This window comes from Strongylocentrotus purpuratus, unplaced genomic scaffold, assembly GCF_000002235.5.
Source record: "Strongylocentrotus purpuratus isolate Spur 01 unplaced genomic scaffold, Spur_5.0 spur5_scaffold_1, whole genome shotgun sequence".
NCBI lineage: Eukaryota > Metazoa > Echinodermata > Echinoidea > Camarodonta > Strongylocentrotidae > Strongylocentrotus > Strongylocentrotus purpuratus.
In genome coordinates, this window is record NW_022145594.1 from 9,089,503 (window position 1) to 9,104,108 (window position 14,606).

At 37.1% G+C, this 14,606-nt stretch overlaps 1 protein-coding gene across 3 annotated transcripts in view; it reads left to right on the plus strand.

The window, feature by feature from the left end:
* LOC587995 (roundabout homolog 1) overlaps positions 1 to 14,606 on the plus strand; it is a 58,119-nt gene that overhangs the window by 39,131 nt on the left and 4,382 nt on the right. For 2 of the 3 annotated variants that reach the window (XM_030977614.1, XM_030977615.1), the window contains 19 exons: positions 433 to 563; positions 1,213 to 1,407; positions 1,979 to 2,128; positions 2,562 to 2,683; positions 3,098 to 3,314; positions 3,719 to 3,840; positions 4,406 to 4,631; positions 5,101 to 5,406; positions 5,786 to 5,950; positions 6,228 to 6,258; positions 6,610 to 6,878; positions 9,109 to 9,184; positions 9,708 to 9,897; positions 10,550 to 10,724; positions 10,882 to 10,944; positions 11,277 to 11,924; positions 12,851 to 12,925; positions 13,300 to 13,479; positions 14,369 to 14,455. In XM_030977614.1, the coding sequence (XP_030833474.1) occupies positions 433 to 563; positions 1,213 to 1,407; positions 1,979 to 2,128; positions 2,562 to 2,683; positions 3,098 to 3,314; positions 3,719 to 3,840; positions 4,406 to 4,631; positions 5,101 to 5,406; positions 5,786 to 5,950; positions 6,228 to 6,258; positions 6,610 to 6,878; positions 9,109 to 9,184; positions 9,708 to 9,897; positions 10,550 to 10,724; positions 10,882 to 10,944; positions 11,277 to 11,924; positions 12,851 to 12,925; positions 13,300 to 13,479; positions 14,369 to 14,455 (3,428 nt within the window). The remainder of the gene's footprint in view (positions 1 to 432; positions 564 to 1,212; positions 1,408 to 1,978; positions 2,129 to 2,561; positions 2,684 to 3,097; positions 3,315 to 3,718; positions 3,841 to 4,405; positions 4,632 to 5,100; positions 5,407 to 5,785; positions 5,951 to 6,227; positions 6,259 to 6,609; positions 6,879 to 9,108; positions 9,185 to 9,707; positions 9,898 to 10,549; positions 10,725 to 10,881; positions 10,945 to 11,276; positions 11,925 to 12,850; positions 12,926 to 13,299; positions 13,480 to 14,368; positions 14,456 to 14,606) is intronic. The other variant, XM_030977616.1, reaches the window with a different exon arrangement.

Below are 14,606 nucleotides of genomic sequence, written 5' to 3' on the forward strand. Positions count from 1 at the left end.
CTGTGAATGGCTTGATTTGAAATTGATGCATTTCAGAACACGTGAATAAAGCATCTTAGCATTGAAAGTGATAAATGTTAATCCTACCTTCAAATCTTTGACATCAAGTAGGCTATATATTACTCTTGAACGTTTAAAACCGAACATCCAGTGAATATTGTATTGATATATATATGTATATTGCTTTAAGAGACATTACATTTCATTAACACAGTGTAGCAATAAAATGAATAAATTATTGTTGCCAATATTAAAAACAACATGTAATTAATTTAGCCATTCAAAAAAATTTGTCCTAAATACGTTAAAAGATTCTATTGCCAATCTTCTTAAACAATTTTATAAGTAAATTTTGTTAATAGGCTTGTGTAAATTATCATAATACTTTGACTGTGTTTAAATAGCATTTTGTGTGGTTTTGTGTTTAAATAGGTTTAGCCTGATGTACCCTGATAACACACTGGAGATCACAGGGGTACAGGTGGATGATAGCGGATTATATTCCTGTCTAGCTTCAAGTAACAGCGGTGAGACCAGTCAGTCAGCTACGCTTCTTGTTATAGGTATGTTCATAGTTTATAGTCATACTTGTAAGCCATTGTATTATCCATTTGAATTTTCTGTTATGGGGTGTTTATACTTGAAGTTACATTTAGTAAAGGTACATACCATATGAATGGTTATCAGCCTTAACGTTGTTAAAATCTCTTGACTTCTTCAGTCAATCATGTATCTGTAAAGGCCATGTAAACAGTATGAGTGGTCTCTTAAGACAGGCGGACTTTGTGGGCAGGTTATTCATACTACCACTTTAATATTTTGGGTTGTCTAAGAGCGGAACAGATGGATGGATGGATGAACATCCATCTGTTCCGCTCTTGGTGAACGCGATAAAAAGGGCCATGAACAATTGAGTGGATTTTGACGAAACTTTGATCAGGTTTGTATTCTGGCATATAAAGATGAACTGATTATATTTTGGGCAGATGAGGTCAAATGTCACTGGGTCATAAGGTATCAGTCAATGAACATACAGGCAGAGGTATATTAGAGATGCAGTCACACTCATTTTGTTTATCTATTAAATTGTTTTGTGTAGAAACATGAACCCCCCCCCCCCTATTTTTTCCCTACAATTTATTTGTCTTACTCCTTAAGAAATGTTTTTTTTTACATTTGGCATGATGTCATTGTGATCTCTTTCAAACACAGAATCAACTGAGACCTCAGGCATTCCTGTAAAGACTGCCCCCAGCATCAATGAGCTGCCAGGGTCTCCCTCACAGCCTCTTAGGGTCAATGTGACCAGGTCATCCATACAGGTACGCTGGACGGCTCCTGCAGCTAATAGAGCGCCCTCTGTGACAGGTTATCAGGTCGAGTACTTCAGCCCGGAGCGGGTGACAGGTGAGAATCAGTGAGATTGTGTGGTTTGATTAGCGATCAGTTCTACATATATTAAAGTGTCTGTTTGAGGTAGAGAAAAAAATACAACTCTCTACAAAGATGACCTATTTGTAATGATCATCTATTTTTATGCGCCTTGAAGCCACTTGTGTCTGGTCTTCTATTCTGGTCTTCTATCCATATATATATGGATAGGTGTAATACTGAAGTTGAGTTTAATATGAACAGCACAATACATGTAGGCGCCGTAGCTCAGTCGGTAGAGCAGTGGTCTCGTGATCTGGTAACCCGGGTTCGAAACCAAGGCGATGCACTAGTGTCCTTGGTAAGGTATTAATCCTAATTACCAGGTCTCTCGGAGAGGACCTACAGCCATCAGTCCTCTGGTTGCTTACTAACAAGCATTTATGCTTTCTTAGCAGTCAGGTAAAATAACCACCACTACTACAAACTGTATATAAATGTAAAACACATATTTTTAACTTTAAATAGTTGAATATAGAGCGTAGTTGTCAATGATTGAGGTGAGCCTTGTTCTGATTGTCTTATCTACTTGATGATTTAATGATAGGATGGGTGGTAGCTGGCAACGGTATCCAAGGAGAAACATACAACATCAATCATCTGGTCCCTTCATCCTCCCACTTGGTGGTTGTCAGGGCGATCAACTCTAATGGTATTGGCCCACCTGGTCCCATGTCAGAAAGCATCTCAACATCAGGTATGCTCATCTTACAACCAGTGATGTTTGATGTCTGTAGAGCACCAGGACACAACATGAGTACTATACAAGAACTCACTATTATTATCATTAATGTGTGGATATTTCCTACGTGAAAGCAAACACAGATTTCCTTTCTATCAATATAAACGTGTGTTAGTTTCATTCATGTTTAAGTTGCAAGAAAACTCCTTACTCCCTGTGTTGAAGAATTGCCATACTCTCACATCTTTCAAGAAGCATCTGAAAACACATCTTTTCTGATTTGTTTTTATATTCATCTTTGTTTGTACTAGTAATTAATGTAAGCTCTGTATGATAATGTCATTTTTCTTTGTTTGTTTGTAAATATTGCTGGTTTATGCCCTTTGTATCTTATGAAAAGGCGCTTTATAAACGTAATATTATTATATATGTTTTTTCCCGCATTCAGAAGAGACGGCGAATCCCCCACCCTCCAGGGAATGCCTGTCAGATCAATCGTCCATCACTGTGGAGATCACTACAATCATTGCTCTTAGTTCCACTGCTATCAAAGTCTCATGGGAAGTCCATGTAAGTAGGGATTAATTATAAACAGCGCATCATGGTCCATATGTCTGATTGTCCATACTTTCTGATTCTTAAAAGAATATAGTTTCTGTGTTTATGCTCCAGCCACCAATGCGAGGGAGGCATTATTTTTTCTATCTGTGCTGTAACTGTGAAGTATTCCTATATTTTGCCTATTGGTTTTGGTTCATGAAAATCTATTCTTTCTTCTGGATATTAACAAAGTGAATTCATAATTAGTTAAATGTATTTTTTATGACACTGATTTTCTCCAGATCAATCAACAATGAAAAGACATCCCATGACTAGAATCTTTAATCTTGGAATCATATTAGTAGTAGATTGATGTAACTTGGTGTAATCATAATGGTTTATTGAGTTCTAATCTGTTTCATTCTATTTCTTGCTTGATATTAGACCCCTGCAAACGAGGACCAGATAGATGGGTACCAGGTGCGTTACCTGCTCTCAGATGGGGCTAGCCGCACACACTTCCAGACAGTGGTAGGGATGCTTTCTACCATACTGACTGGACTAGATCCTAGCATGGACTACACAGTGTCTGTCAGGCCACAGATCTGCAACAGTAAAGGACAGGAGTCCCCCTCAGTGGCTGCTAGAACTATGAGTGAAGGTGAGAGGGAGAGGAAAGACAGAGAGGGGAGGAAGGGGGTGGGAAGAATTATAAATAGAAGACTTGATACATTATAATATTCAGGGGAACTTTTTTAAACAAGGCCACGATTGGCTCTTCCTTGTTCTCCTATTTCATTCGAAGTTATCGTATGAACTGAACATTCTCTGCCTGAGTATGTATATAGACTTGTATGTTTATTTGCTTTTGCTGTGTTTTTTATGAAAATGAAATGAACAAACGAACGAACATATGAACAAACATTTTCAGATATGATTTACAGGGATCTAGAAGATCAGTGATCAAAGTTACATGCAATATGTAAACATACATGTAAAACTGAATTGCAATCAATTTTATTTTCATTGAATATTATCTTCATTGCTTCTCTTACCTCTGTATAGGATCCGGTCCACTCTGTGTTCATGGAGACAATCGAATCCTTCAGAACAAACTTGATGGCAGCGACGTTCATATCGTGGGAACTGAGACCGTTGGATCTAATGCCCTACAAGTCAAGTGGGAGGTCAGTTTGCTTTCTCGTTGCCCTGGCTATGAGTTAACGTTTTGTTGCATTAAACTATAGTTTTGTATTTATTTATCTATGTAAAGTGTATTTACATCTTCGCTCATATTAGTACATGTACTATGTCCAGCTGAACGAATACATAATGTACACCCACTATATGCCACCAAGCCTTTGAACAAATATTGTACATTAGTTTTCTAGAGTTGAAGTGTTAAATTCTGACTTATAAAACTTAATATTGCTAGAGTGGGCAAAACATATATTCAAGCGGCATGAATTTCTTAATGAAGAACATGATCCTGCATGTAGCTATTAAACACATTGTTCAATATTCAATTATTATTATTGTTATTATATCTTTATTGCAACTAAAACTTGAGGTTGGGTTTCAAATACAAATAATAAATACAAACAGATAGATAACAATGGTAGACGTAATGTACACAGTGTCAAAGAAACTGTCTAGTCTGATACATTATAAAATATTATAATTAGATATGTATAAGGTAATGTGATGAAAAAAAAGGAGAAAATATCAATTCCTTTATGTTTTGTTTGACAGATTGCGAGACATGCAGCGGCATACGTAGAAGGGTTTCACATCAAATACCGCACCTCTAGCTCCTCCTCCTCTAACTACTCAGTGGAAACCATCACCGGGCCTGCTAGAACCTTTGTATTGAATGGCCTGACCTCATGGCAGGAGTACTCTATCAGTGTACAGCCATTCAGTGGACTTTACTGTGGACAGGAGGGAGAACAGATTAAGACTTGGACTGCTGCTGACAGTGAGTATTACTGATATATAAACCATTGATATAACATTTGTTGTAATATATGGTCAAAGTAATAGAGTTAGGGCTTAGTTTACTTTGTGTTTTAGTTATAGCTTAAGCTATTAGCTAGGGTTCGTGTTAAGTAACATTCTGAATCAAGGCTTTAATTAATAATTGATTAATGGTAGAAAATTGATTGCAGCTAGAGCATACACATGTATTTTTTACATGAGGTTGAAGAGGGGGTAAATTTCATTTGCTTTAGAAGAATATGTTCAAAAGTGTCAATCTATAAACATTCAATGAACCAAAAGTTTAATGTTCCTTGTGCACATTGCACATCATGTATCATAAATAAGTTTGGATTGCTGTATAGGTTTACAAATATAGGCCTATTGACGTTTGTCTATAGGCCTATATTTATGAAGTTGAATACCCTTGTCAGTAAAAGCTCATTTAAATTGAATTTTATTATACTCAGGACCACGTGGACCACCAAGGAATGTGATTGCTCGTAGCAATGGGACCAGTGCAGTCCTGGTCCAGTGGCATGCTCCAGGTCGGGACCTGGTCCAAGGTTACATCGAGGGCTACTACATCTCCTGCCGGGGCAACATCTCCTCCCATGCTCGTAACCGCACCATCCAGGGCAACACTACCTTCATAGGTCGGGTGGGTGGTCTACAAGCAGGCAAGGTCTACTGGGTTCAGGTAGCAGCATTCACTGCTGCTGGAGCAGGTCCATCCAGTCCAGTCGTCCTGGTTACGGTAGCTTCACCTATTCCAAGTAAGTACCAACTAATTAACCAAGACAGCAAAATTCCCTAGACTGAACCCTTTTCAAAATGTATTGTCTCACCTACCGATGATGCAGACGTCCGTCCGTTCGTCCAACTGTCTGTCACAAATTTCAAAGTTTACCTGCAAAAAACTCTTGTGACACATAACTTTGCAATCATTAATCAAACTTCGGTCAGCGATTCATTTGGGGAACTTCCATGCTATGATGCTTTCAAGGGTCACATGCTCGAGTCACATGCTAAGTTCAAAGGTCATACAAGGTATATCAAATGATTACTATTTTATACAGGGCACTATGTATAATTATGCATATAGTTTAACACTCATACCATATCATTACAATATTGATTGTTGCCAATTTACAGTTGATGCAGGACTAGCGCCTAGTGACCCTGAGAACATTGATGGTGAAGCTACAAAGCCGTGGGTCTATGCCATCATCGCCACCATTGTCTTCATCATCGCCCTTGTTCTCATTGCCTTCGTTCTGAGGCGTAGGAGGATGAAACATGCTGCCAATCTTACAAAAAGTGAGTAGAAAGAAGAACATGCATCGTCAACATTGATGTAGACAATGCATGTCATAATAACATGTTCACATTAGTGGAGTTTTCTTAATTTCCAATTTCCAAAGTATATATTAATGAATTGTATTCTCCTCCATTATTGTATTTGTGTCGTGTACAAAAACCCAAAAATCATTCATTTATGATGTAATGTTAGCACTGCAGGAATCTTTGAACGAATTTGTTTCATTCAGATTGTTGTTTACATTTTTAATTTTCTGTTTTCTCTCTTACCATGTAGATCCACTTGGAATTGAAGGAGCAACTCACATGTAAGTGATTCTATCAGTTCTTATAATGGTCTTAGTAGGAGTTGGCAACTATCATATTCAGCACACATTATGTCTCTTATCATGAAATTGTGTTCTTACATTTACTTATATTTTGTTGATGTTTACAAGCAGAGTGCCATTAAACTGTTGAGTTATCTCTATAGAGCAATGCATAAAGAATAGTGAGGCAATGAATACACCTACCGGTATATGTTTACTCAAACAATTTTTCAGATACATGCCATTTTTTGTGCCAAAAGGGAAAGGCCGGGAGATAACAGTTTACAATGAATATTCATTTCATTCTGAGATATATGTTGAAAGTTATATTTTATTCATCTTCTCAATTAGGACCACACTGACTAGCCAATACGATGGTCAACCGGCCAGCAACGGTCACCCCAGCTGGCCCCCAGACCAGACCTGGCGGAGCAACAATTCTTCTGAGTGCCAATCATCTAGTCTCCATGGTAACGGTTCTGCTACGGCTGCAGTGACAACCTTTGCTCCCGCCCACCCTAACGGCTCACTGCGCAGTGTGCTGGGCAAGAACCAGTACCTGCAACCCCATCATAGCGGGGTTACTACTAGCCCAGCTTACTGGCTGCTAGAGGCTTACGGTGCGCTAACATACTTACTAACATTCATCCTATCCCTCTCTATGATCCTCCATTCTTGTATGTCAACTACCAGCCATAGCGGTTTCATACCCAAGTCAATAGAAACTCTTCATCTGGATTATTTTTTTTTAAGGATTGTGAGTTAAGAGTGGCATTGTACTACCTACAAATATCTTTGGATCAGTTTGTACCGACCAAGTAATAGCAGATACTAAAAGATAATTCCTTCTTAAATTTAGTTTTGAGAATGTCTGCATCATACATGGTTGGTAATTGACACACAAGAATTAAGGCATTGCTGTACTCAAAATGAAGACCAAGTATGTTTTCTCAGGAAAAAACAAAATTGCCAATTGTTTGAATAAAATTGGTATAAGGATAATGAAAGGTTTATTATCAGGTAATAACCTTCAACATTTCATATCCATCAGCTTCCCTCATTTCCAGGGAGGGGGGGGGGGGGGGGGCAGTGGATATGAACAAGTAATTACTTGCTCATGGGCCATCAACTCAAGTAATATCACATAGAGCTAACACCCTCCTGCCTCTCATAAAATGATATACCTTTCAATTCCAAATTCGTTGGGAAAAATTCTATTAATGAAATTGACAACTTTCTGAATTATCCTACTCTTCAAAAATATATACTTGGTCCTCATTTTATAAAGAAAACATTCCACCGATCACAAAACTGAATTTACTGGCAGTTCGATGTATGTGCCTTTAAATCTAATGCCAGTTTGAAACATTAGCCAGAGGGCAGACTATGAGTCCAATTGAACACCGTTGCTGAAGATGGGAATTTTGCCAACAAGTAAAAGATTCATAAAACATTGAGAATAGGGAAGGGTTTGATGGTGGAATGTTTTCTTTGTTATTTGTCTCTTTTAAATGTTCATGAGCTGCAGAAATTTGTTCAATCTAATCAATATTTTGAGCTTTTAACAAAGGCTAAAGTTATCTGAAATACTAATGCATGCCAAGTTGTGTTATGATTCTATTTCTAATATGGGTTGACTTGCTGTCTCATTGAGGGTTGTTGCTGTTTATACAAGCATGGAGAATGATGAAGTGCGCTTATTGATAATTCAGTAACCTATACTCCAACATGTTTGGAAATATTGTTATCCCAATAAGTGATAGATCAAAGAAATGTCCTGTATTACATCTGTGTGTGTTTGGGCACTTACATGGAAAATGTTCACAAGCCAAAAACCATAAACCACTGTGGCAAATTTGGCATCAAGCAAAAAGACAGACTTTTCTAACTGTTAACAGTGAGTTAAAAAAAAATGAAAAGAGAAGAAAATAAAATCCTGGTCCATTTTCTCTTCAACTATTCAGTGGAATACTGTAGAATGTGTCTGAATCAGCCATAGAAGCAAAGAAGTAGTAGACTCATTAGAAACAATCAAGATCAAATAGTATCATTCCTTTTATCTTGCATATTCCATTTCAATCTTTCACTCAGCACCTCATGCCCAGCTTAGATTACCAAAAAATAGTAGAATACTCATTTACAGCATAAAATACTTTTCTAAATTCACATAAGAATCTTTTTGTGTTGTATTTAATACCTATCATGCTGTTGCAAGCAAAAAAAAACATATATCTATGATAACAGTTTGGTTTGTGCTTAGTGAGAGCATTATCTTCTACATCTACTTTACATGTGCTATATTACTAGTAACATCAATATAAATCAAAACCTGAAGTATTTATTGGCTTGCATAACACAAACTGAAATATTGACAGCACTAACCTGCTTGATACTCACTACCTCAACATAAATTAGACCTTTGCTTTGATTATTATTGACATGGTATTGTTTTATTTTACACTCCCATACTATCTGTCCAGTTCAAGGGCAATCCGACCTTTGTAATAAGTTCATTTGTATGAAGGTGAAAAATAAGATATTAACAGAATGGTGAAAGTTTGAATTAAATTGGACCAATAATAAGAGGTATGAAAGTTTGAAAAATGAGATCACTAAATTAGCAATTTGGTCAGTGGATTGTGATGTAATTATCACATGTTTGTCATGTGCAAAAATATCATTACTTTCTGTTTTCTACAATAAAGTGTAAAAATACATAGCATAGCATATTATTGGAGGTCCTGTATAAATAAAAGATGCTCCAGAATTTTGAAAAAATTGTATTGATATATTCATTGATTGGAATTATAGGGAAATTATTGTTCATTTGTTTTTTTTATTTTGGCACAGAATCCAAAGAGCAAATGCAGGCAAATCAAGGCGAGAAAGGAGACATCGGCACACATAAAACCAACCATTATAACAGGTAATTATAAACAAATTTATTAAAAGTAAACAATGTTTAAATTACTATAGGAATCTCAATATTCTGGAAATAAACAATGTACAGTAATTATTCATACCTTTGTAAATTCGATTTTATTTTGTTTGTTTGTTTGTGTTTTTTTTTTTTTTTTTTTTTTTTTTTTTTTTGGGGGGGGGGGGGTTGTGTTTTTCATAAATCAAGAATGAAAGGTGGGGTGGAATGATTTAATTCAGGCCTTGCTTGGTTGAATTCTTTTAGAGCTTTAATAGCTAGGTCACATTCTCAAGAAACATAACTTGGGACAAATCAATTTTTCACATACTTCAAACATGTCAAAAATTAAAAATTGAGCTTGGCATACCTCTGCGAACAATTAAAGAATACAACATATATTAAATATGTCATGAACAGTTCGCAGCTTACATGAACGTACACCCAAATCTCCAAAACCGCCTTGTAATATGTGATATATTATTATTATCAAGTGTTTGAATCCTAAAAGCCACTTTCTCCTTGTTTGCAGCAATAATGTTCCTGTTTATGCGGTTGTTGACAATGAATCAGATGATGATGATGAGAGTCCTTCATGCCCTCACATGGCTCACACACTGCCTCTTAATCAGTGCAATCATATGCTCCAAGAACACTGCCAGTCACTACCACCTCATATGACAGAACCATATGCATCCACCACACTCGTACTGCCTCCTAATGTAAGTCATTCCTCCTCTCACCGCCATATCCTACCCGACCAGTTTAATGTGTTCAGCTGAACTCTTAAGTCAGTAACATGTAGCCCTTAATGGTATCTAAGTATTAAGCCTGCATGAGATAGTAGCGTACACTGAACAATGGGTTAGTCTTTTAGTGCTGTTGGCAGATCAAACTGTGCAAACTTTGGTATCACATCTCTCCATGTATGTTTTGACAAAGAAAATCATGCCTTTTCTATTTGAAATTTAATTTTGGTTAATAGTGCATGAAATTTCAGTGATATCTGGAAATGCTTATCTGTAAACTTTGTAGTACAATGAATCGTACTTCAAACAAGTGATAATGGACACTCCTATCAAGGCTAACTCATTTTTATGAGGTTTTTCATACCAAAAAATAAAATAACATTTGATGTACTTTATCTAGGGGGTTTCATCTACTTTGACTGTGCATTTGATATTGGTTTGGAGTACTGTATGGACACACTACCTAGTGTGCTCTCAACTGAGCCCAGATCAGTATGGACACACTACCTAGTGCTCTCAACTGAGCCCAGATCAACTGGCATTGTCTTGTGTAACTCTGTTTCTTGTATTTAGATTCTTGCTTTATATCATGCTTTGTATTATATGTCTACTTTGAATGTCACAGATCCGAGAATACATGGCTCAAAGGCAGAACTGCAGCGATACGAGTTCAGGCTCGGCCTCAGGATCCATCACCTATCCCTTACCTTCCTGTGCTGGTCAGCATAAGGGGCGTAAGAAGTCAGGCAAGAAGGGAAGACCAGGAGAGGATGGAGGACCTCCATTACCCCCACAAAGAGGTGAGAAAACAGAATGAAATATTCTGTTTTATCTGAATACATGTTTTGATGTTTATTCTTTGGACAATCTTAATGGAGTACCTATTTACTCCCTTTTCTTATGTTCATTTTTGTATGGGCACATCTCATTTCTTCTTTTTGTTATTTTCGTTTTTAGAGGGATCACATCTCTGTGTTGAATGTCAAAGTGGTCTAAGTGATTCTGGTGCAAGTTCACAAGGTTTGTAACACTCTGTTTCTCTTCTTAGATGTTGTATAAAGTGTCTAGTCTAGTCAGTGGTATTTAAAACAGTCGAAATCCAGTTTTGTGGAGGTTTCATGTATTTTCAATGAACATAATTATTGATATAATAATAAGGAGGAGGAGAAGAGGAAGAAGAAGAGAAAGAAGGAGAAGTAGGAGGAGAAGAAGGTGAAGAATGAGAAGAAGGAGGAGGATTTATATGGCACTATTTTTTCAGAAGTTAAGTTCACATTGTGAAAATAGAAATGTTTGTTGAAAGAACATGGTGAGCTTACTCTCCTATGATCATTATATCTCTCACTCAACAGGAAGCAGAAGAAAAGTCAAGACACGTACAGGAACTGGTAGCAAATACCCAGCATGCAACTGGACTGAGTTTCTTCCCCCTCCTCCTGAAGAGCCCCCAATGGGCTCTACACCATCTCAAGACTCTCTAGGCAAGATCAAATCACCTCCTCCATGTAATGGTCATCCAAACAGTCATCCTAATGGTCATCCAGGTGCTCACCAAGGCATCCATACACATCCAACGTTTGTCCCTATTCAACCAGCAATGATTGGAGGACATCATCCCCACCATGCCCCAGCTCTCCCCATGAGGCAACACCCCCAGTACCCTCAGTATCCCTACACACATCCTCATCCCCAGTCCAATGGGCTTCCACATACCCTACCAGTGATCTCCAGGGGAGATGAGCCCCAGCAGCACACCACTACCCTACCCATACATCGACCTATGGGGCTCATCAATGGACAGATGTACCCTGTAGCAGTCATGGCAGGGGGTATGGCAGGGGGGCAACCTCTCGCCCCTCATCAGGTGTTTGATGATCCAAGGCATGAGCAGCTTGGTAGAGAACTTCTTGAGTTTAATGATGATCTCATGTCACAGAGTGAAGCCATGTCAGACAATGAAGAAGCAGCTCCTATGCTACCAAGAATAGCTCCTGACACAGGTACATCATCTTAGCCATTGTCCGCTTTAATGGCAGTGGGGTAGACTAATAGAATTGGGTTACTTTCCTCTAAACTTTCTTGAAATTGATTGCATCATGGAGATTTTGGGCTTTTATATTTTGCTCTTAATGTAATACGATAAAAATCAGAGAAACCCATGATAGCATCATAGTTGATTTTAGGAAAACAAAGGATTCTTAAGAAGAAAACTATTCATCAGTGCTAAGTCATCATGATTTTCCTTTAAATCAGGGGCCAATGGCTGAAAACTGGTCGGGCCCTGATAAATTACTTCTTGTGGGACAACAGTACAGATTTTGCATTGACGTTGTGTATACCTAAGAATTGGTTTGAGCATGTCAGAAAGGTGGCTTAAGCTTCCCTTTTTCACCTGGTGAAATGCCATGCCACAGGTCATTCTCCAAAAGAAGTTTTTAGTATTCTTTCATTTAAGACTCTATTGTTAGAATCTTATTTTTAAAGGTCCAGTTTGCTTTCCAAAGAGTGAAGTCTGCCAAGTGTCTTCCTTCTGTTAACACCCAAGTTATGTGCACAATCACCTTTGCAAATTTATGATTGTGATTACGCACATAACATAGGTAAGAGGAAGGTAAAGACTTTGAAAAATTCACAGTTTTCAGGATGAAATGGAAGTTTTGAAACAAGATTCTAACAATAGGCAGCCCTTAATTAAAGAAAACTAATATATTTTATCGGAGAACAAAATGTGGCATGAAATGTCACCTGGTGTAAAAGAAACTGATGAAAAACAAATGAAATGTGAGCCACCTTTCTACCTGGCATTGTTGAAGGAGATACTGTAATGTTCATTTATATATAATATGTTTACTATTGCAATATTGTAATATAAATGTTGTTCTAAACATGTTTTCTTTTGCACTTTTTTTCTTGTTCGCATCATCAGGTTTGCCAGACCAGTCTTCAAAGTTAATACCAGATGATTTAGAAACAGATTTAGAAACATCTAGTAATTGTACAGGTAAGTCAGTAATGTCACAAGGGCCCATATTCCTAAAACCTTACTAAGCCTAGATTGCAACTAAAATGCTCTCTATCTGTCAAATAGATGTACTTGCACATTAGTCAGGGACACATACCTTCACAGCAAGAGCTCAAAAAGGGTTATCTCTTCTAGAAGAGAAAACTGAGAGAGATTTTGAATGAAGAGCTAAAAGGAGAAAGAGAGAGAGAGAGAGAGAGAGAGGCTATGGAGAAAGAAAAGGACAAGGCGGAAAAATGAAAACAAGAAGGAATAAAATATGACAAAGAAATAAAACCCTCTTTGTATAAAGAACCCAGATGAATGAAAGAAATTGAGTTGATAGCTAGTTTGCTGTGTTTGATTGCACCTAGGGTCAATGATGGCGTCGTGGGCATCAATGAATGGGAGCAGTACGGGTGGAAGCAATCGTAACAGCGCCTCCAGCTGTAGTTCAGATGGATCATTCTGTGCTGAGACAGACTTTGCTGCAGCAGTCACAGCTGCTGCTCAAAATGCAGGCATTCCAGTCGTTGGTTCTCCACCAGCAAAAGGTAGGCATAATTCAATGCACAATATCACTATTTCCCATTCCAGTGTCTGTATCGTGCATAAACATATGCTTTAAATTGAAATTGAATTTTCAAGTGAAGGGAAGTGATCAGTGATCAGATTATGTTACAACATGTATATTTAAAGTGTAAATCACACAAAAACAAATACAAACATGTGAGTCAGTAATTTCATCGCATTTGACACAGGATATCAAGACTTTTTGTTGATGTTTATTGTTGATTTAATTGGGTAATACATAATGTATCACCTTTATAATAAGTTAACATTCATATTATGACATCACAAGTATGTAATGGATATATCAAGTGCACCAATTATACATTCTACACTTTACCAATTCATCCTTGTGAATTTAACCTATTGCAAGACTGCTCAAAAGAATTATTTTTGTAGAAAAGGGGCCTGCATATCAATTTCATAGATTTTTCATTTTGAACTTGAGTGTGGTAGCATAAGTATCTGCACCACGATGCCTAATTAAGATGTAAATCATCCGTACCGAACATTTGCAAGGTGCATTATTAATTATGCAATGATAAACACGCAACCTGCATCATCAAGTTTTGAACTTTCATGCTTGGGTGGGCTCATTCATTCATTCAAATTCTTTTCTTTTATTGTCTATAGTTGAACAAATATGTTTATAGGATGTATGCATTTTAGTTATTGTATTGATATCATTTTTATATTTATTTTTGATCGTTATACAATTATAACATTTTTATATTTATTTCTGATCGTTATACAACTATATAATTTATATATTTATTTTTGATCGTTATACAAGGAATGCCTAATTTCTGTGTCCTTTTTTAAATATGGATCAATAAATGAAGTAAAATGTGCAATATTTTGTTTCTACTTTAGTTGGGAGAGATCTCGATGCAGGAGAGCACATGGGAAATGGTTCAGCAAAAAAAGCATCAAGAAGAACAACACCAAATAGCAGAAAAGGTGAGACGTGCTCCATTTTCATTATTTTTCAATTTCATCCATCATAGATATTTTTTCATGCAATAACATTAAATGTGTGTACATTGCCGTACAATTGCCCTTCATTAACTGTATGTACACGATTTATGGAGGTTAAGAGCATGGTTAATGG